This window comes from Saccopteryx leptura, chromosome 3 (genome assembly GCF_036850995.1).
Source record: "Saccopteryx leptura isolate mSacLep1 chromosome 3, mSacLep1_pri_phased_curated, whole genome shotgun sequence".
NCBI classification, from domain to species: Eukaryota; Metazoa; Chordata; class Mammalia; order Chiroptera; family Emballonuridae; genus Saccopteryx; species Saccopteryx leptura.
Window position 1 is genome coordinate 94369926 of NC_089505.1, and position 21228 is coordinate 94391153.

At 59.2% G+C, this 21228-nt stretch overlaps 2 protein-coding genes across 2 annotated transcripts; one reads left to right on the forward strand and one right to left on the reverse strand.

Moving 5' to 3' along the window:
• Nucleotides 1-351: 351 nt before the first annotated feature.
• HSPB7 (heat shock protein family B (small) member 7) lies at nucleotides 352-4241 on the reverse strand. Its single transcript, XM_066375173.1, has 3 exons — nucleotides 3945-4241; nucleotides 3269-3402; nucleotides 352-2005 (listed from the first exon to the last, which is right to left on the reverse strand). The coding sequence occupies exons 1-3, from the start codon at nucleotides 4141-4143 to the stop codon at nucleotides 1826-1828; spliced, it is 513 nt and encodes a 170-aa protein (XP_066231270.1). The 5' UTR covers nucleotides 4144-4241; the 3' UTR covers nucleotides 352-1825.
• A 4978-nt stretch (nucleotides 4242-9219) lies between these two features.
• Nucleotides 9220-21054, forward strand: LOC136397525 (chloride channel protein ClC-Ka). Its single transcript, XM_066372021.1, has 19 exons — nucleotides 9220-9408; nucleotides 10107-10235; nucleotides 10929-11057; nucleotides 12051-12190; nucleotides 12525-12602; nucleotides 12714-12792; nucleotides 13310-13435; nucleotides 13747-13831; nucleotides 13921-14022; nucleotides 14633-14717; nucleotides 14955-15128; nucleotides 15560-15629; nucleotides 15773-15883; nucleotides 16205-16418; nucleotides 17263-17396; nucleotides 19181-19269; nucleotides 19424-19504; nucleotides 20195-20281; nucleotides 20600-21054. Exons 1-19 carry the CDS (start codon nucleotides 9309-9311, stop codon nucleotides 20645-20647), a joined length of 2061 nt encoding a protein of 686 aa, XP_066228118.1. The 5' UTR covers nucleotides 9220-9308; the 3' UTR covers nucleotides 20648-21054.
• Nucleotides 21055-21228: the final 174 nt, after the last annotated feature.

A 21228-nucleotide genomic window follows, 5' to 3' on the forward strand; every position in this document is an offset into this window, starting at 1 on the left:
CCTGGGCCAATCACTCAACCTCTCTGATCCTTAAAGGCCATCGGGTACAAAACAGGCTTCCAGACAGCAGGGACTCAGTGCAGCTGACCTCCCTTCGGTGTCCCTGTACCTGGGACAGTGACTGCCGTAGGTGGCAGGTGCTGGCTGGGCCATTGGAAGAGAATGCACTACAGGGCTCTTCACAGAAATAAGTCCAAGTCCTGCCCAGGTGAGTCTTGGAGCCCGGACACCTGCATTTCTGTAAGGTCTGAGCTTTGCTGGCACTACCACCCCCACCCCCAAATCTCAAGGAGGGCATGGTTGTTTATCCTGGGATTTCTCACCGCAAGTTCGAGAACTTCAGGCAGGTGGTCTCCAGAAGGCTGTGAGGCCGTCATTTATTATGTGTGCAGGGTACAATGCCAGGACCCTCCCAGGCCCTCTCCTCCCAGTCGTCCCCGAAGGGCCCCAGAATGGCAGGGGTGAGAGGCCACCCTACAGACCACTGACCCAGGAGGCACAGTGAGCAGAGACTGGCTTTGCCACTTGTCCCAGGGTCATCGTCCCCCCACTGACTGTGAACCAGCTTCTCCCTACCCCTGTTTTGTATGTGGAGACTGAGCCAGGGGCAGCGGGGGCAGCTGGGGCTCCCCAGGATGAAAGCTGATTAGAGGTCCCCTGCCCTGGCCTGGGGACTAGGAGAAAACTGGATTGGGGGACATTCTGCAGCAGGAAGATGTGAGGGGGGGGGCATAGGCCGAGAGAGGCAGAGAGAGGGGAATGCTTCCCAGTGCACGGGGGGGGGGGGGCATGATAGCAGCTTCCAGCTCCCTGGGTTCATATCCAAGTCAGTGAGCAAGCTGGGCAGTTTCCCCATTGATAAAAATGGCAGTTGACATCTGATTTTAGAATGTTCTGAATTTGGATTCAACCAAGGGTGATGCTTAGTATTTGAAGGACGGCAGGTATGTGCGTGTTCGCGGGGTATACACACACTAAACCTATAGATTCATAGATTAAAGAGGAGGAAGGATGGGGGAGGCGACTGACCATGGGGCAAGACACTGATCCAACCGTGAGACCCAAAACCTCATCCATGCTCTCTCTCCCCCTTCTGTTGGGAGACCCACCTGCATGGAAGCAGCCCCAGGAGGCCAGGCCTGGGCCAGGGATAGGACTCGGGGAGTGGAGGCCGCCCCACCCCCTCCGCCTGGCCTTGCCTGGGGGCACGGGCTGCCAACAGAGAGCAGGAGTTCCACATGGTTTATCACGAGCCAGCTGTATTGGAAAAACCCCATCTATATACAGAAGCAACGTGGCACAGCTGGCTGGCTGGGGGCAGGTGGGCAGGCACCTGACAGCTGGTTTGGGGCTTGGAGAACGGGAGAGTGGAGTTTTCCATCATGGCTGTCTCCTTCTGGCCACCCATGTCCCTAGAGAACTGCCTGTGCCTCGCCTGCCTTTCCTGCTCCCCTTGGCCAAAGGGGTCCCAGGACCCTTCCCCGCCCCTGCCCTGCAGAGACCCCATAGATCAAAGAATCTGTCTGTCTGTCCTGCAGATTATTTGCCTCTCCTCATCTTCCTTCCCCTAGTGGGTTCTCCGGGGTCTTCCTCTCCCCATCCTTATCCCTTTATTCTGGGTTATGTGAAAGAGGCTACCTCTGGAATCTGGGGTCACAGGTAGGCAAGGGGGTCCCTGTCCTGTCCTGGGCAGAGCAGAAGACCTCAGTTTGGGGGTGACACCCTCAAGGCTGGAGCCTGGGCTGAGATGTCCTAGAAGCTGTCATGAGGCAGGCCAGTGGGGGAGGAGGGGGGAGGTAGGGGAGAAGAGGGGAGGGGGAGGCCCTCAGATCTTTATCTCTGTCCGGAAGGTCTGCTGGACATGCTCTGTGTGTGGGTGTCGCCGCGCCCGGATGGTGAGGCTGCCATCCTCCCTCAGGGCCGAGGTCACCGATGTGGGGTCCACGTCCTCCGGCAGCTGGCACTTGTGAGCAAAGGTGTTCATGACCGTGCCATCGGCTGCCAGCTGGGAAAGAGTGATGGGTCAGGGGGTTGCCCCCCACCCCGTCCTGCTCCTGTCATTCACAGCCCCTTCTCCCCGGTCTAACCCCGGCCGGGCCCCCACCCACTGCGGGGTCCTGCTCTCAGGTGCAGAGGGGGCCCGGTGGAGGGGCTGCCCAGGATGCTGGTGGCCACAGGCCGAGGGCTGTGCAGGGAGGGACAGGTGCGGCGCTGCTCAGAGCAGTTCCAACAGTCTCAACAGGTAGGCAGGGGGCTTTGGGGGGAGTTCAGAAACAGAAGAGACTTGGTGACAAAACCTGGGGCCCCTGAGCCATGAGGAGAAGGCGGCGCAGGGCAGAGCCCAGCCCTCTGGGACACCCAGGCGCATTGGGTGTCCGTCGTCAGGGCTGGGCCGGCGCCCTCCCCTCCCCGACTCTGTCGGCACATAGCGTCCAGAGGAGCCTGGGGCGGCTGAGTCACTGGTGGGAGTGGCAGGGCTGGCACACACTGCCCACTGGTCCTGGTGCCCACAGTCCCTGGCTTCCCTGACGGGGAGCCCAGGCACCTAGCATCCAGCGCTCAGGGAGAGAGCCGGGTCATGGGGGTTCTGGTGGAAGCCTCAGGCAGACCCTCCCCTGTAATGGGAACCCGTCTGTGGCTGTGGCCCACTGCGGGCAGCATCCCTGTTCAGGCTGAACCACACCCTCCTCTGGGGTGCAGGTCTCCCGGGAGCTGGGACTTTGAGACCTTAGTGACCCAGTGACCCTGAGATCTGTGGGGAGGAGGAGTGGGGGAGGGGTGTGAACCTGAACTGCAGAGACTCCAATTCAGGGGTCCTGGGATGGGGACTGGGCCTCTGGATCCCAGAAGGAAGAGGGCCTGCTTGCAGGGTGTCATGGGGGGTAACCCCTTCCCGCAGCTGCTCAGGGGAGCCCCCACCTACACACCTGCCTGCCGGAGGGACCTCCTCACTCAACCACTATGTCCCTCCTCTTGTCTCCCCGCTCCCACCCCTCAGGCGCCCCGGCCTGGTTCCGTCCTGCCCTCTCGTTCCCCAGCGGCTCTCTCAGCTGCCCTGGCTCCAGATAGTGTCTTGGGCAAAGAGAGGCAGTAATGGGGGTCCCACGGCCCACGAGCTACAGCAGCAAGGTCTCCAGTTTGCCCTGGGAAACTTGGGGAGGGGACACTCGGTAGGGTCTGGGATCTCAGGATGGAACATGGGAGGGAGGACACCGGGCAGAGGGTGCAGGTGTGGTGCCTGGGTTCCGGGCAGGGTGGGCGGGCTCACCTTCTCGGCTCGCACCTCAATGTGGTTGTTGGACGTGGTGACGATGATATCTTCCGGGGAGAAGTCGCTCACGTCCACTGCGAACTCATAGGCGTCTCTGAGGGTCTTGATGTTGCCCGGCCCCCCAGAACGGGCTGTGGGGACGGCTGCTGTGAGCTGGGCACAAGCCAAGCTGGCACCCAGAACTCAGGCTTCTGGCTCCTTCTTCCAGGCCCCCCAGGCCCTACTTCCCCTTCGGCTATTGCTCTTTAACCTCTCCCTGCTCATCCTTCCTCACCTCTTGCAGCCTGCCTTTCCCGTGGTGGGGGTGCGACATCACCGGGCAGGGTGTGTGCGCGTGTGCGCATGCATGTGACACTGTAGCAACCACCTGCAGTAGGGGATGTGTCCCACCCCTCAACCCCTTGCAGCCCTCCAGAGCTCCAGTAAGTACCTGGCCACAGGTCCTGTGTGGCCATTGGCACCATAGTCAACCCCCAGCCACAGCTGTTCATTGGAGGTCTGCCTGTTCTCGTGGCCACATCTGCCTCTGTGGCCACATCTGTCTGTGGCTGCATGCAGCCACAGCCATGAAGCACCTGCTCCTGGCTGCTGGCTAGCCGCAGCCCCATTCGGAGGTGCCCCGGGGCAGGTGTCCCCTTCCTGTGTGTCCCCCCCCCAGAGCCCCAGCACTTGCCTGGGAAGGTCAGGGACTCTGAGTGGGGCCGCATGAAGCTGCCAAAATCCTCGGAAAACATGCTCAGTGCCTTCTCCATGGGTGGGTCCTGGGCTGGGAGCGCTCGGGAGGCCGAGGAGGCTGAGGAGGACGAGGACGAGGAGGACGAGGAGTGGAAGCTTCTCTCCGCTCTGAAGGTGGAGGAGGTCCTGTGGCTCATCCACGGGCGGGCAGCCGGCCCTGGCCAGGCGGGCAGGGGTGGACAGGAGAGGGTGCAGGCGGCGGGCTCGGGGAGCGTGCCGGGCCCAGACTGCCGGCGCTTTATAAGGCCCGGCCATCCCTGGGCTTGGGGCCAGCCCCTTGTCTACTCGCTAAATTTAGGCCTCGCCGTGGCCCAGAGGGGGCTGGAAATCTTCTCCAGTGAGATGGCCCTGCTGACAGTCCAGCATATGCAGGCCCGTGAGGCTGAGCTCATAGCCTGGCATTCCAGGCTGATAACTCCAGCCCCGGGGCCCTGGGACCTCGGCACAGCAGTGGGGAGGGGACAGAGCTGTCCCTTGGCCTCTCAGATCCTCGTGCCCAGGACCTCGTGTGTGGGGGTCTATGTCTCCGTCTTCCCTGTCAGCAGGGGCTCATGGGGACTGTGCCTCCCCCCCTTAGGCTGCAAGCTCCTTACATGCAGCCAGGCTTTTCTGGTCCCCATCCCCTCTGCCCTGAAGTTCTAGCCCTTGGTGAGAGAGGATCTGGCTGGGAGGGGTAGGGGGTGGTCAGGGTGGAGGAGTCCAAGCCCCTGGCTCTGGGACAGCATGAGACACCAGGTCAGGAGGTCAGGGACCCCTGTGTGCAGTGAGGGGTTCCTTCCCTCAGAGCAGAGAACGTTCGCATCCATCTCTTAGGAAGGACTGAGACAGCGGGGAGCGGGGGTTAGAAAGTGCAGCTGTCCCGCCACCAGTCCCATGGGGACCCGCATTCCATGCTTGCCCCTACACACACACACACACACACACACACACACACACACACACACACACACACACACCCTGGAACACGGGGGCCCCAAGAGGAGAAAGCTAGCAGCCTGAGGAGGTTGGGCCCCAACTCAGGTAATTGTCCTTAAAGGTCTAGAAGGTTATATTTCTGGGAACCATCTGCTTGACCTCCAGCTTGGAGGAGATGCCCAAGCCTGTGGCGGCGGCAGGTGGCAGTTCAGTGAGAGACAGGGGTCCAAGCGACAGGCATTCCAGCTCGGACTCCTGCAGTGCCTGCCGGGCTCCTGGTGGGTTGTTTTCTAGCGTGGGTGGTCCCTTCGCTCCCCACATAGCTCTGGAAGGAGGTGTCATCCCCATTTCACAGGCAGGAAGCCAGAGCCTCACAGGGCGGGCAGGCTACTGGCTAAGTGGCAGGGCTGGAATTCGAACCCAGACATTTCTGATCCAAAGCCCTCCAGGAGGCTAGGTGACCTGAACATACATGTATGGAGATGGGCTGGCCCACAGGACCCTGAGAAGCCCCTCCCTGCTCACCTACAGTGTGTGTGTGTGTGTGTGTGTGTGTGTGTGTGAGAGAGAGAGAGAGAGAGAGAGAGAGAGAGAGAGAAGTCAGGGGAAGGCCATTCTAGGAGGAAGGTGGGCCCTTGGCTGCTGTCCAGGCTGCAGTGTGTGGCCTCTGTTCTCCTCTGCAAATCCAGCCTTCCTCCTCCACGGAGGCCTCTCTGATTGCTGCAGTCCACATGAGGGGCCCCTTCCCAGATGCCCACACCACCGTGTGCCTTTGCCAGCCAGCACGTGGCCGTGTAACCTGGTCTTCCTGTGTCTGTGACTTCTTCGCTATTCTCTCGTCTACCAGACTGGCAGTTCCTCCAGGGCAGGGGTTCACCTGTGTCCCTGTTAGATTGGGAGCTCCTGAAGGTGGGGCCTGCTTCTCTCTTCTCTGGCTCCCACAGAACTGCATTCTTGGGGGCTTCATGTATAAGGGGTAACTAGTGGTGCTGGTGGTCCCTGAAATGGGGCCAAGGCAATGACTGGAAAAAAGAGGGGTCTGTCACTCCAGGGAAGATTCCTGCCTGACCCATGTCACCCATCCTGGCCTAGGGGGCTGCCAGGAAGTTGCCAGCACTGAGGCCAGATGGAAAGAAGGTGGGGGTGGGGGTGGGGGGCCCAGAAGCCTGCCGCCCGCCAAGGAAACAGGAGCCAGTAGCTAAATGCAGACACACTGTCATGGTGCTGAGGGCCTGAGTCACTGCTCCTGGACCTCAGATCTCATTACCCACCCTGCCCACCATTCCCCCTCCCCTTCCCCCCATCCCTCCTAGGTGTCACCCACACGCATGCTGCATCCACTGGCCTTGGTGGCCCGGAGGGACCTTGAAAGGTCATCAAGGCCACTCTCCTGTCTCTGGCCATGCCTCTCCCTCCAGATCACAAGGACAGAAGGACTTCAGAGATGATCCAATGCCTTGAGCCCCAAACCTGCCAGGGCATCTCAGTCACCTGAGGGAACAAACGTGGAATCTTACACTGCACTCCAAAACTCTAATCTGGGGTCTTGGGAAGGGACCAGGACCCTGTTCCCATCAGCTTTCCCCACACAGCCAGCCCATAGGCTGGTGTTTGGAAACCACTCACCACTCAGCAGATATTTATTCAGACACCTACTGTGTGCCAGGCACTGTCCCAGGCTCTGGGGGGACTGGTGTGAATGAGGCAGAGATAGGCACCTATCCCCACAGCTCCCAGGCTCTCCTCATTGGACAGAAGAGGAAACTGAGGCTCCAGGTGGTGAAGGACCAGTTGGGGGTGGCAGAGCTGCTCTGGACTCAAGCCTGCTGTCCCCTCCACAGCTGTCCTCAGTGAAGAGGGGGGAGAAGTTGAGGGGCTGCCATGTGGGGGAAATGGCTTTGAGAGAGACTTGCCACGGGCGCCGCACCCCCTCGCTGCTCTTTCCCCAGTTTCCCCGGTTCACGGGGCTGGTTTAGGGGGTGGGTGTGGACACGTGGAGCCGGCCGGCTGCCTGACGCTGACTGCGCAATGGTAGCCAGCAGCTGCTGGAGGCCAGAGATGGGTTTGGGATGCCAACAGGGCGGCCAGTCGACAGGTCAGGGTAGCCAAGGTGAAAGTGGGCCCCAGTCCATGCAGAGCAGCGAGTCCCACCCAGCTCCCAGACCGACACGCGTGTGCTCCTAGTTTGGACTGACTTGGCCTGGCATCCAGGGGCCGAGCAGGTGGCTTAGGGTCCCAGGATGTTAACAAGTCATTGAAGGGCCATCATGAAGGAGGGGGGCCTTTGCTTGGGGGAGGTGGGGAGGGCAGTTGTCCCAGATCTCTTGCCCAAATCTTCTAAAAAGTGGCATCAGACAAAATATCCTGTTTTGTGCCCAAACTTTGTCCTGATTGATTACACTACAGGCGTTCCAAGGGCTCCTGTCAGGGGAAAAGCCACTCAGTCTACATCTGGGTTCAGCCTCTGCTACGTGACTTTAGATGAGTAGCCGCACCCCTCTGATCCTCCATTCATCACCTGCAAAGTGGGGATGCTGTCCCCGACTCGACTCGCCGAGTGCTGGAGGGTGAATTGATCTGCAGACTGAAAGGGCCTGGCATGAAGCCACGGTGTAGCATGTGTTATTCCCTCACAGGCCCCCATGCCCTCGCTCCTGCTCTCTGTTTGGGGTGAAACAAGGTCTGGGTACTTACCCAGAAGCATTGTGGTTTGAGAGGCATTCTCTGAGACTGGGGGTGGGGTGGGGTAGAGCCGGACACAAGTATCAAGTCTAAGCTGTTCCCCAGACCCTGGCCGCCTGGAGGTTTGCCGGCCTCCTCCCCACTTCTGAGCGACGTGGGCCGTGAGGTCAGGACTGCGGAGGGCTGTGCAGGCTTCAAGAGTCAGACAAACCTGGGTGAGAGTCCCAGCTCTGACCCTCGGCCTCTGTGGCCTTGGACAAGCAGCCTCCCCTTTTTGAGACTCCATTTCCTTAAAGTGGGATAACACCAGCCCTTGGCTGGGTGGCTCAGTGGATAAAACGTCGACCCAGCGTACTGAGGTCGGGGGGTTCACTCCCCTGTCAGGGCAATCAAGAAATGCACAACTAAACAGACCGAGTAAGTGGAACAACGGGTTGACGCTTCTCTCTCTCTCTCAAATGAATGGAAAAATTAAAGTACGTAAATAAATTGGATAATGCTGCCCCCTTCATTGGTTCCAGGCGCACTGACTGGTTGGGGGGAGTTGTTGGCACGCAGCCAGGGGGAAGTAATGACAGTGCCCTCACCTTTGCCCCAGCCCCTTCTTCTATTCTGTGGGCTTTCTCCTCTCTCTCTTCTCTGCTTTTCAAACCCCTTCTATGTCCAGCTCTGAGAGTCCAGGGCCCAGACCCTCAGCCCCTGCAGATGGCCCCTCGCTGTCCTGCTGAGTGTATGAGGTCCGCCACCAAAGCCCTGGGTTCCCCAGCCTGCAGCACGGGCTTCGTGGCTCTGGTGGGTTGAGGGGAGCCCTGCTCCTGGCCCTTCATGGCTGCTCTGGGCCGCACGGCTCAGTGGATCTGGGCAGTTCGGGTTGGTTTGTCAAGGACATTCTTGATGGCCACAGCCAACCCCAGCGGGGCGGGCTGAGGGATGAAGGGGGAGCTGGATGGTGATTGGTGGAGCATACACCTGTGCAGGTACACCTGCGCTGCAGCCAGAGGAGTCTCTGTTAGAGGACTGTCCGGGCCACAGCCGGGCGCACAGACACAGGTGAGGGGCCGCGGGGTGCGGAGCCGGGGGCAGGTGTGGACAGAGTTTGCCAGGGCCAGGGCAGGCAGGGCAGGTGCAAAGGGGTGGCAGGCAGGGAACTAGCATCTAATTTCAACCCTCACAGGGTGGCTCTCCTTATGAGCCTGGGATTTTTCTGCCTCTGTAGCCTTTCTACCCCGAGGGGTTTGGGAGATGGGGACAGGGAGTCAGAGCAGTCTGTGGGGACCCACAGTGAGAGATTTCACTGGGCAAGGCGACTGCCCCAAGCAGTGGAAGCAGATAGTGTCCAGGGAGGGTAGGAGCTGTGGCCACAGGAAGGGGAAGGGGCTCTGAGTTGTGGGCACCTGCTTTGACCAATCTGCCACTGGACACAGAGGGTACAGAAAGGAACCCCCACCCCACACATTACACACACATGCACACCCTTGGTGACACCCCAGGGCACACCAGACTTATGTCCCTCCTGATAACTTTACAGGCACGCAGACACACACACACACACACACACACACACACACACACACACACACACACACACACACCCCTTTCCTTTGTATCCGGGAAGTAGCAATATTGGAAGGGCCAGGGGGCAGCGTAAGAGCGTGAGAGCAGCTCACCAAGGGTCCATTGGTTTGTTGGCTGTATCAGGGACCAGATGGAGGAGCTGGTAGGGCTGCGTGAGGGCTCCTCAGGGGACCCGGTGACTCTTCAGGAGCTATGGGGCCCGTGTCCCCGCATCCGCCGAGGCATCCGAGGTGAGAGCAAGGTCCCCTTCCCCTCCCCATCGAAGACCCCTCAGGACATCACCCCCTACCCAGGCTGCATCTCCCCTACCCGCCTGAAAGCCCAAGACCTGCCCTCTTCCTTTGATCTGCCCCGTCACTGCCCAGAGTCTCCAGGTGGCAAGGAGGGAAGGTATTGGTCTGTCTGTCCATCCATCTGTGGGTCAGACGTGCTTGACACCTGCCCTCTGCCTTCTGGGAATGCAGCCCGAAGGCCTGATCACTGTGCCAGGGGCCTTGCTAGGGGCCCAGTGAGTGCTCTCTGGCTCCACACCTGTCCCACAGGTCCTGGAACATCACAGGAGTCGTGCTAGAATCTTGTGTTCTCTAAGCTACAGATCCTGTGGCAATACCAGAGATAGTTGTAGGTCCCAGCACTCCCTCCACGCTCCTGTCCCTTGATCCTCCTGCCATAAGAACCCTGTGTGGAGTGGGGGAGGGGGCAGGCAGACCCACCAAAGACCCCCTGTGCCACCTTCACTGCTACAAATCCTGCTCTGCCCTTCACGTCACGTGAGGCAGAGCTCCCCCCAGGCTCCCCTGGCCTGGGCGGCCTGCCCCAGCCTCACACTGCCCCTGCCCTCCCTGCCCCGAGCAAGAGCAGACCTCCAGGGAAGCAGCTGCCCATGCCCTACCTGGCTCTGGGCTGTGACCCCATGCCCCTGCCCCAGGTGGCTTGGAGTGGCTGAAGCAGAAGCTGTTTCGTGTGGGTGAGGACTGGTACTTCCTGATGACCCTCGGGGTGCTCATGGCCCTCATCAGCTACGCCATGAACTTCATTGTGGGGCGCGTGGTCCGAGGTAAGCCCTCCCTGGCACGCACGCCTGCTCCGGACCCCCAGCTTCCCAGCATGCTGTTGGGGATGCCAGATGAGCCACCATGTGCAGCAGGGTGGGGGAGGGACTGGGAAAGGAGGAGGCCTGGGTCTAGTCCTGATGTTGCTCTTGACTTGCTGTGTGACCCAGGGCAGGCTCCTGCCTGTCTCTGGGCCTCTGTCTTCTCATCCGCACAATGAATGAGAGAGACCCAAATGTTTCCAAGAGTCCTGTTTGTCTGAGCTCTGTGTTTCCCTTTTCTTGCAACTTGGCTCCCTCCCCTCCTTCCCTCCTTGCTCTTAATTCCTGAGGTCTTTCTGGAAGTGGGGGTGTGGGGCAGGGAGGGTGTAAAACCTCCTTCTCTGGGAGGCTTGCTCAAGTGCCACGATGAGGACCTGCTCTGCACCAAACACTGTCCGAGGCACGTCACACTGTGTCGTATTTCTCACAATGACCCTGGGAGGGAGATACTGGTCACTAGCCCATCTGACAGACAGATGGGAACAGGTCCCTCAGCTAGGAAGTGGCCAAACCCGGTAGGAATTCAGGGTCCTGCTCCTGCCTCCTCTTGGGGATCTGCCACCCCCTGGGTGGCCTGGGCCTCCCCGCTCCAAGCCTGTGTTTCCTGGTCAGTAAGTGGCCACCCGAGGGCGGCCCCTGACTCCTGGCTTTTCTCAGCACACAAGTGGCTGTACCGCGAGATTGGAGACAGTCATCTGCTGCGGTATCTCTCCTGGGCAGTGTACCCCATGGCCTTGGTCTCCTTCTCCTCGGGCTTCTCCCAGAGCATCACGCCCTTCTCAGGAGGTGAGCCTAGTCACCCCGCCATTTGCCTGTGTGCCTTGCGGTGCCGTCCCCGCTGGCCCACACCTGTGCACATCCCTCGGGCTTCTGATGGGTGGAGGCAGGAGGCAGTACCCCTATTTCACAGTCAGAGAAGCTAGGCTCAGAGGAGTTGTGCCACTTACTCGAAGTCACACAGCGAGAAGGCCAGATCTTGACTCCTAGGTTGCTGATGGCTCTGGTCCCTTTCCGAGAGCTTTTCTGGGTGGTGACAGGGGAACTGGTGGCAGGTCTCCCTGCACGGATGGAGCCAAAGGCTTTCCCAGGGAGGGGTTGATGGAGGGCACAGCTCCCCACACACCTCTCAACTCGGCCTCTGGCTTCAGACCAGCAGGGAAGACTCCAGGGGTGCATGCAGGGTGGCCTGAGATTCTAATCTGGGGTCCCCTCACCTTGCCATAGCCATCTGCCAGGCCTACTGGAAGGACATGGACAGCTCACATCTCCTTTCTTATCCTCGGCTTCCTCATTTGAAAAATGGGTTTATGAATTTTAATTTCTAATGTGTAAAAGGACACACAAGAGGGTGATGTGAAGCACTGTCTTCAGGGTAAAGTGTTAAGAGTTTAATCCAGACCCTGGCTGATGGCTCAGTGGATAGAGCGTCAGCTTGGCATATGGACATCCTAGGTTTGATTCCCGATCAGGGCACACAGAAGTGACCATCTGCTTCTCCCTACCTCCCTCTCTCCCATCTCTCACTTTCCCCCTCCCACAGCCAGTGACTCCATTGGTTTGAGCATTGACCTCAGGTACTGAGGATAGCTTCACTGGAGATATCAGCCTCAGGCACTAAAAATAGCTTAGTACTTGAGCATTGGCCCATGATGGGGTCACCGGGTGGATCCCGGTTGAGGCACATGTGGGAATTGGCCTCACTATCTTCCCCTCCTCTCACCTGAAATGAAAAAAAAAAAAAAAGAGTTTAATCCAGAGATTGCCTCTTCTCCTGCCAAGGTTCTGGGCTCCCGGAGCTGAAGACCATCTTGTCTGGTGTGGTCTTGGAGGACTACCTGGATATCAAGAACTTTGGTGCCAAGGTGGTGGGCCTCACCTGCACCCTGGCCACTGGCAGCACCATCTTCCTGGGCAAAGTGGTAAGAGCAGGCATGAGAGCACCTCACTCCCCTCCCTGCTCCACCTCCACTTCTGCCTTTTCTACATCACCCCACTAAAAAAACTGGGTCAGAAGGGACTCAGGCCACTGCCTGCCTTCTGGGGCTCAGTCTTGGGGAAGGGGCAGGCCGGGTCCCCAGAGAGTGACAAAGGGGCTGGGGAGGTGGGCGGGGTGGGTGAGGTAGGGCAGCCATGCTGTGTGTCTGGATGAGGTTCCCTTAGCCCCCCAACCCTGGGCCCTGGGAGGGGGGAGCAAGGGCCGGGCTGCCCTCAGAGCTCCAACGGTGAGCCCTGCGCCCACACCTTCTCGACTAGGGCCCCTTTGTGCACCTGTCTGTGATGATCGCTGCCTATCTGGGTCGCGTGCGCACCACGACCACTGGGGAGTCCGGGGTAAGGCGCTCCGGAAGGGCCGCCTCGGGGGAATGAGAGGAAGGGGAGGGCGGGGCTGACTCTGATGACTCTGAGCCCGGGACTCCGGATCCTCCCCCTCCGCCCCCCCAGAACAAGAGCAAGCAAAACGAAATGCTGGTGGCGGCAGCGGCAGTGGGCGTGGCCACAGTCTTCGCTGCGCCCTTCAGCGGTGAGACCCTCCCTTTCCCTTTCGTCCCTTCCCCTGCACCCCGGGCTGCCCTACACCCCCTCCTGTCTCCTGGAGGGGCCAGACTGTCCAGCGTGCTCCTCTGCCCAGCGGAGGGGCCTGAAGGACGGATGAGTGCTAATTTCCGACTTGGTTCTTACAGCAGTCTTGCTGGCTGCAGGGTGGGGATGAGTGGGTGGGTGTCCAGGCACTTCAGGGTTACCATGGACAGACTTGGGTGTGGGGTCCAGCTCTCTGTGTGGCCTTGGAGCTGAGAGTACACTTCTCTGAGCTTCATTTCCTCATCTGTGCAATGGAATCATGACAGTCCTCACCCACAGGGCGGTTGTAAGGATTGGGGTGGCTGAGCGGGCAGCTGCCCTGCCCTCCCTTCACGTCCACTTAAGGTCAAAGGGAAGGGGTGGCCCTGTCTGCAGGCCATAGGAGAGCAGGACAGGAGAGGTCAGGGCACCGGGATGGGTGGATGTGGGGGTCTGCCTAAGCTCAGCATCCCCCCCAGGCGTCCTGTTCAGCATCGAGGTCATGTCCTCCCACTTCTCCGTCTGGGATTACTGGAGGGGTTTCTTCGCTGCCACCTGCGGGGCCTTCATGTTCCGACTCCTGTCTGTCTTCAACAGTGAGGAGGGTGAGTCCCCACTGGACCACTTGACACCTCCCCACCTGCCCTTCTCTCTTCCAACCCTCTTCCCCTTCTCCTTCTCTTCCTCTCCTTTCTCTCCCTTCTTCCCATTCTTCCTCCTGCCTTTTCTCCCTCTCCCCTCTTCCTCTTCCATTCCCCCATCTCCTTCTAGGAGGACAGAAGGCAGCTGACCTGTTCTGGGCATGAAGGATGGGGCCCTGAGAGTAGACGGGACACAGCTGGGCAGGGAGCAGGGACCAGGGAGCAGGGACCGGGGCTGGGGTAGGAGTGTGACCCCCACTCCCCTCCTTGCCCAGAGACCATCACCTCTGTCTTCAAGACCAGTTTCCGGGTGGACGTCCCTTTCGACCTTCCAGAGATCTTTTTTTTTGTGGCCCTGGGGTGAGTGGGGGCCTCAGACGCCTCCCCCAGGCCTGAGCTGCTGCCTTTGGTGCTGGGAGGGGCTCTGGAGTCACCTCCCCTCCCTCCAGGGCCATCTGTGGCGTCCTGAGCTGTGCTTACCTCTTCTGTCAGCGAACGTTCCTCACCTTTGTCAAGACTAATCGGTTCACCTCCAAACTGCTAGCCACCAGGTAGGCTCTGGGCAGGGGCTGAGACCTTTCAGGGAGACACCCCCCCCCCCAGGACTCTGTGCCTCCTGAGCCCATAACTCTTTATATAGAGAAAACCCCACACCCTAACTGCACCCCATATTTGTACTGAGCTCCCCAAACCTCCCTAGCCCACACTCCACTTATGGAGCCCCCATTCCCTCATGACAACCCTGCTCCTCTGCTTACCAGGCTAACAGCCTCTCCATGGGACCCCGCCCTGAGTCCTCACTTCCTCACTGAGCCCCAGGACCCTTAACCAAGCCCCTCTCCTCCCCAAACCTTGTCTGCCACCTGATACTGGCCCTTCAGAGTCGGCCATCCTCTGCCCTTGACTGGCCATGCACTGGCCCCAGCTGGCCTGGCCGGGCTCTGTCCTGAACCCTCTGTCCGAGCAGCCCGGCCCTCATTACACAGAGACAGAGTGGACTGCTCCCACCACTTCCTTGCCCTGGAGAGGTCCTGGCTCGTGTCCCTGCTTCAGTCCCTTTTCCTCCTGTTCCTGCCTCAGTGACAGCCCCCAGGGTGGAGGGGCCATGGGATGGGGGTACAGGGGAGAGGGTTCTGAAACCTTCCACCACCCCACCCCCAGCAAGCCTCTGTACTCCGCCCTGGCCACCCTGGTTCTCGCCTCCATCACCTACCCCCCTGGCGTGGGCCGCTTCATAGCTTCTCGGGTAAGGGGCCCTGGGCTGGGGAGCCCCAGTTTGTTGTCCACTTAGTTCCTATCATCTCACTTTACCCCCCACGGCACCTAGTAGGGGAGGCCTCTGTGTCTGGGATGTTCCGAGTGGTTCCGAGTCCTCCCCCGCTGGAGGGGCAGAGAGGACGGGAGGCCAGGTCAGGTGGTGAGCTGGCGGCGGGGACTGCTGCCTGGCCTCCTCACACGGAATTCTGCATGCCCCTCACTCCAGCTGTCCATGGGGCAGCACCTGGACACTCTGTTTGACAACAACTCGTGGGCACTGCTGACCCGGAACTCGTCCCCACCTTGGCCTGCTGAGCCCGACCCCCAGAACCTGTGGTTCGAATGGTACCACCCACGGTTCACCATCTTTGGGACCCTTGGCTTCTTCCTGATTATGAAGGTGGGCACCCTGGAGCCCCCAGGGTTGTGCCCAGAGCTGAGACCAGCCATGTGGGACAGGGGGGTGCCTGCCCACGTCATGTAGCCCAGTGCTTGGGCCTTCCACCAGATGCCCGGACCCGATCCCTGCACGCTCTGTGGTCCAGGCCCAGTTGCTTCGGCCCTCTGGTTTCCTTAGCTTTAAAATGGGAGAGTTACTGTGCCTACCTCAAGGGGAAGGCTGAGTGGGATCAAAGGAGAGCCCCTGGCACACAGTAGGCACTTTGTCAGGGTGAGGTTCCTTCTACTGGCCAGTGCCTTCTCTGACACCGGACACCAGTGATGCGCATGTGCCTGGGCATCCTCCCCGCGCCCCCAAGACACCGCCCTGCACCCTGTCCAGTCCCTCCCTCGTGCACTCTAGCCTCTGACCCTCTGCGTCCCCACCCACAGTTCTGGATGCTGATTCTGGCCACCACGATCCCCATGCCCGCTGGCTACTTTATGCCCATTTTCATCTTCGGTGAGTCTGGGGTCCTGAGGTTCTCGGGGGTTCAGGGTGATTGGGGCAGGGCTGTGGTTCCTGAGGATGGGCTGAGGTTGTTTGCCAAGGATGGAGGGCTGGGGGGGGCCAGGTCAGCCCCGCTCACCTGAGTCTGTGGCTAGGAGCCGCTATCGGGCGCCTCATAGGGGAGGCCCTCTCTCTTGCCTTCCCCGAGGGCATCGTGGCCGGAGGGGTCATCAACCCCATCATGCCTGGGGGGTATGCCCTGGCAGGTAAGTGGGCCAGGTCCCACTGGGAGGGCTGGACCTGGAGAATCACGCAGTGGTTCTACAGCGTGTGGGGTGGTCATGGAACCCCCCAGTGAGCTCCCCACCCTTCCCTGAGCCCCCATTACTCTCCAGCTCCTGTCTTGTCCCCGACCCCTCATTCCTGCTCCCTTTTGCTGAGCCCAGGCACTGCGTCACTCCCACAGTGGCCAGTGTGGCCTCTGGACAATTCCCCCCCAGCCCATGGCCTTAGCTACCTCAGCTCTGCCCTCGGCATGAAGCTGGCCCCTGGCCTGAGCTACCCTGCTCTGGCTCTGCCCACTGCAGGGGCCGCGGCCTTCTCGGGGGCCGTGACCCACACCATCTCCACGGCGCTGCTGGCCTTTGAGCTGACCGGCCAGATCGTGCACGCGCTGCCCGTGCTGATGGCGGTGCTGGCGGCCAACGCCATCGCCCAGAGCTGCCAGCCCTCCTTCTATGACGGCACCATCATCGTCAAGAAGCTGCCGTACCTCCCGTGGATCCGGGGCCGGAAAATCAGGTGAGTGGCACCTGCCGCAGGCCGGCTGACGGGTGATGGTGTCCGGTTGAGTAGGGGTGGAGCGGCCCCCAGTGCCTCACTGTAGCTGACCTTGGACCCGGGTGGTGTGGGAGGGGCCGACACAGCAGCCTCCCTCCCCTCTCTCCAGCTCCCTGCATGACCGTGGGCAAGTCCTTGGCCTCCTGGGCCTCTGTGTCTTGTTAGTCATCGGTCTGCCTTTACAACAGGACAGATAGCACCGAGTTGTTGGAAACCGAGGCTCAGGGAGGTGCTGTGTCTTGCTCCAGGTCCCACGGAGTCAGCCACCAGACCTGGGAGGCCCCCTGCCCGCTTCCCGCTGCTGCTCTGCTGTGGGTGGTACTAGAATGGAAACAGGTGGTGAGGTCCTCAGTTGACCTGGGAGGACCAGAGCAGCCTCTGCCCCCCGAGAGGCAGGCCTCAGAGACTCTGAGAGCCCTGAGCCCAGCTCTAAGCACATGCAAGCTGCCACCTTGCTCTGGACCTCAGTTTCCCCATCTGTAAAATGGGGGTGTTTTTCAAACTTTAAAGCGTTACTTTTTTTTTTTTTTTTGCCATCAAACTCTTCTTCAAATGACATTCTCCAGGGAAGGCTTCTAAACAAAGCAGAGCCAAGGGAAGATAGTCCAGGGGGCTGAGAACGCAGAGCTCGGCCACAGCTGAGCTGGGCCCCAGGCTCCTCTCTACCTCAGGGCTCTTGGAGTTGCTCATTCCAGGAACCTCTCAGTCCCTTCTCACACTCAAGAACCAGCAAAATTCCCCCTGGGTACGCCACCCCTCCCCCCACTCCAGGACCTGATCCCTGCCACCCCACTTCCGCCTCCAGCTCTCACCGCGTCATTGTGGAGAACTTCATGAACAGTGGCATCACCACGCTGGCCAAGGACACACCGCTGGAGGAGGTGGTCAAGATTGTGACTTCCACGGACAAGGCCGAGTACCCCCTGGTGGAGAGCACAGGTGCTCAGCAGGAAGGGGGTGGGCCAATGGGGAGGGGCACTTCCTCTGCCCTCCTCTTGGGAGGGCCAGGCCAAGGAAAGGGTAAGCAGGGCATTGGCCCTGGCAGGCCAACCTAAACCTGAATCCAGGCTCCGTGACGGTGCGATCTGGGAAAACCACTTCACTCCTCTGAGCCTGTTTCCTCCTCGTTGCTAAACGGAGATGATGACCACCCTACTTTGGCAGTGCCTGATGTGTTTAAACGAGAGAAGAGAGGATGCTTGCAAAGCTGTCCATGGACAGGTCCTGGAATTCCAAAAACCAGACCTGGAGTGCTTGGGGCGTGGGGGCAGGATGAGGGGACTCTGCCAGGGGCTTCCAGAAGGCTCTTTCTCTCAGTTACTCCTTCAAGCATTTCCCAGAGAGGTCCTTTCTACAATCCCTGATGCCATGAGAAAAACAGCTTAAAAAAAAAATGGGGCAGCCCTTATTCAGAGACACATAAGCTGAATCTTGGGCAAGTATTTAGGTAGAGCATCATTCTCCACTGGGTCAAGTACGGTATAAATGGGACCAATAACTGTGGGTGGGGTGGGGTGGGGGGGACAGCCATGTCCATTCAGGGCCACTGTCAACCTGTAGGTCTCCTTAGTGCAAACGAGACATGGTGTACACTTGGCAAGCATAGCACAGCTGGATTTCGGTCCCCACTGTCCTTTTAGGCAGGTACCCTGTACCTGCACAACCATATGGGTCACAACCACGCGGCCCCATAACCTCCCTAAGAGGCATAAAGCCAGTCAGGAGCAGCAAAACCAGGGGTAAACCACTCCTGCGGTGTCTACATCTAGAAAATAGGGATTTGTTTGTTCTAGATCCTGTATAAACACTGTAGACACAGGGATACTGTATCCAATACAGTATGGAGTTGTCAGAGGTTCTCATCCCAAATGCCAAGCCCTTCTCTCCACTCAAATTGGGACACCCTGAACATTATCCCACAGAGTATGCCAAATATCCCATTTGAACATATCTGCAGATGGAGGAACACTCTGAGTGGCTTCACCTCCTGGAGCAAAGACAGAATTGGCCTCCGAGACAAAGTTTACTCTACCCTAAGAGCCACAGGGAGCAAAAAGGTCCCGGGCTGAGGGAGTCCGCTGCTCATTCAAGAAATAGCTTTCATTGTTTGGTGTTAATGGGGAAGAGCATATAGGTCTAATTGTAAAGCTTTTATTTTATTGGTTAAGAAGTAAAATGACCAGGCTGTCACCTCAAAACCAAGTACCGGAAAACTCCAGTGATTCCCTGGAGTGAGACTTGCCAAGCTCCCTGTACATAGTAGGACCTCAGAACATGGTGGGCTCCAGGGTTCATGCCTTCACTAGGCTGAGCCAGATGTGACTCTTCCTATGGGGAGTGAGGGACAAAGCCCCGCCCTGAGGCACAGATGTTTTCGTGCCGGTGTCCCAAACCTCTGCTTGGCTTGAGGCCTGCCGCATGTGGAAACTCGGGGTGAGCAGGCTCCCCCCTGACAGGCTTAGCTGTCTTTGGCTACCACGCCTCCATGTCAGAAGCTGAGTGGCATTGGGCAAGTCAATTAACCTCTCTGTGCCTCTGAGCCTCAGTTTCCTTGTCTATAAAATGGGTGATAATTGTTCCTGACCCACATAGGCTGCTGTAGGTTCCCGAGAGACATGAGAACAACTAGTAGAGTTATTGGCACAGAGTAGGTGCCCAGGAAATGTAAATTCCTTCTTTATAATGCTGTTGTGTTCTCTCCCTCTTCCTCTCCACTTGTCCAGAGTCTCAGATCCTGTTGGGCACTGTGCGAAGGGCCCACCTGGTGCAGGCCCTCCAGGCTGAGCCTCCTTCTTGGGCTCCAGAATATCAAGTGAGTACTCATGTGGGGTGTCGGGGGACTGGGGAGTCAGCAGGATGTGAGCGGAGGGGCCGGCTGATCTGTGGGAGAGCAGGCATGAGAGGGGCAGCCTGGAGGACTGGGAGGCTGTCCCAGGCCCCCGTAACCCTCCCCCTGTCCCCGGCAGTGTCTCCAGGACATCTTGGCTGGGGGCTGCCCCATGGAGCCAGTGACCCTGCAGCTGTCCCCGGAGACCTCCTTGCACCAGGTAATGGGGACTGTCCGGGCATGGGGCAGACCAGCACCCTGGCATAGAGGGGAAGAACACGAGAGGGAAACTTCGGCTCCAGCTTCCCGACAGGCAGTGGGGCCCTCTGTTCCTCCTGGGACAAGCAGAACAGCTCCTGCCCTCTCCGAACCCCTCTCCCAGAGTTGTTGGGATGAGGCAGAGACGAGGGAAGTGAGAGAGCTTGCAAACTAGAAGCCTCTGGGTGGAGAGAGGAGGCAGTGATTAAAATGTCTTTGCATCAAGGCACATACATGGGTTTCAATTTCGGATCCACCACATTCTCCGTGTGTGATCTCGGGAAAATTATTTAATCACTGTGAATGCTGATATCTGTCCTTCCCCCACACAAGCACTGAGCCTGCAATGTGGGGGTCAGAAGCAGGTTAGGGGTTTGGGGGTGTTCCCAACCCCTCTATGGAACTGTGGCGCGCTAGATAACAGGGCTTTTCCCACTGGTCCCTTGTACGGACTCTGGCGACCCCTAATGTTCACACTGAACATCGCAGGCCCAGGTCCTGGGGCAGCACCTGCCAACTTCCTCCTGGCTGGGAGACAGGAGGGCATGGGTACCGCTCCTCCATCTCTGCTTAAGTTAGGGATAAGTTGAAGCCAGAGGGGTGGTGTGAGTGCTACTTGTACTCCAGAATTTTCTGACAATCCCTCCTCCAGGCACACAACCTCTTCGAGCTGCTGAACCTTCAGTCCCTCTTCGTGACATCTCAGGGCAGAGCTGTGGGCACCGTGTCTTGGGTGGAGGTACCAGCATCCCGCGGGCAGAGAAAAATGGAGGAGCTATGCTCAAGGAGGCTGGGGAGGTGGAGGGCACCAATATCCTCCCATGGGCTCCTGATGAGCTCAAAGTGGACACGGGGCCTGGCACCGCTACCTTATTTTGTGGCCAGTGGCCAGCCCTGCCCATCTCTGGGCCTCAGTGAACTCACTGGTACAATGGGGAGGCACTGGCTCTAACCCTCGCCCCAGAATCACCCTGTCGGAGAGCCAAACAACACTGGAGGCCCCCGTTCCCAACTTCCTCTACATCCTTGCTCCAAAAATCCCCTTTCTCTGTTTTAGTTGAAGAAGGCCATTTCCAACCTGACAAACCCACCGGCCCCAAAGTGAGCCAGCCTGGCAAGATGGCACGGGCACCTCCGCTGCCCTGGTGAAGGAGACGGGGCAGACACCCTGACTCCCTTCCCCCACACAGCACGCCCCTCCCTGCCAGCCCAGCTGAGCTCCTCAGTGACACCAGCAGCTCTAACCGAGCACTGAAGAGGATGCCCTATGTACTAGGTCACATCTTGGGTGGGACAAGTATCACATGCCTTGAAGGACAAATCTCACCATGGACAGAGCTCCGAATGTGATATAGTAGAAACCAGTGCCCAGCGAGTAGGTGCTCAGCGCATGGTCATCAAATTCACCAACGAAAACGAAGAGATGGGCGCACTGTCGCCGAAGCAGGCACAGATCCCCTCTGGGGGCTGACTCCTTCCCAGAGGCTCCTGAGCAAAATAAAGCCACTCCCCAGAGCCACAACTGGTCCCTCATCTCGGGGCCAAGGGCACTGACCTGGCGGGCACCTCAGCTCACCGGAGCTGCCTCTGAGCAAGCGCGGGGCTGCTGGTGGTCACGGGGGCATTGCAGGCCTGGGCTCCTGGGCTCCCACTCCTCCTCGGCCCCCCTTCCTGGCAGGGAGGTAT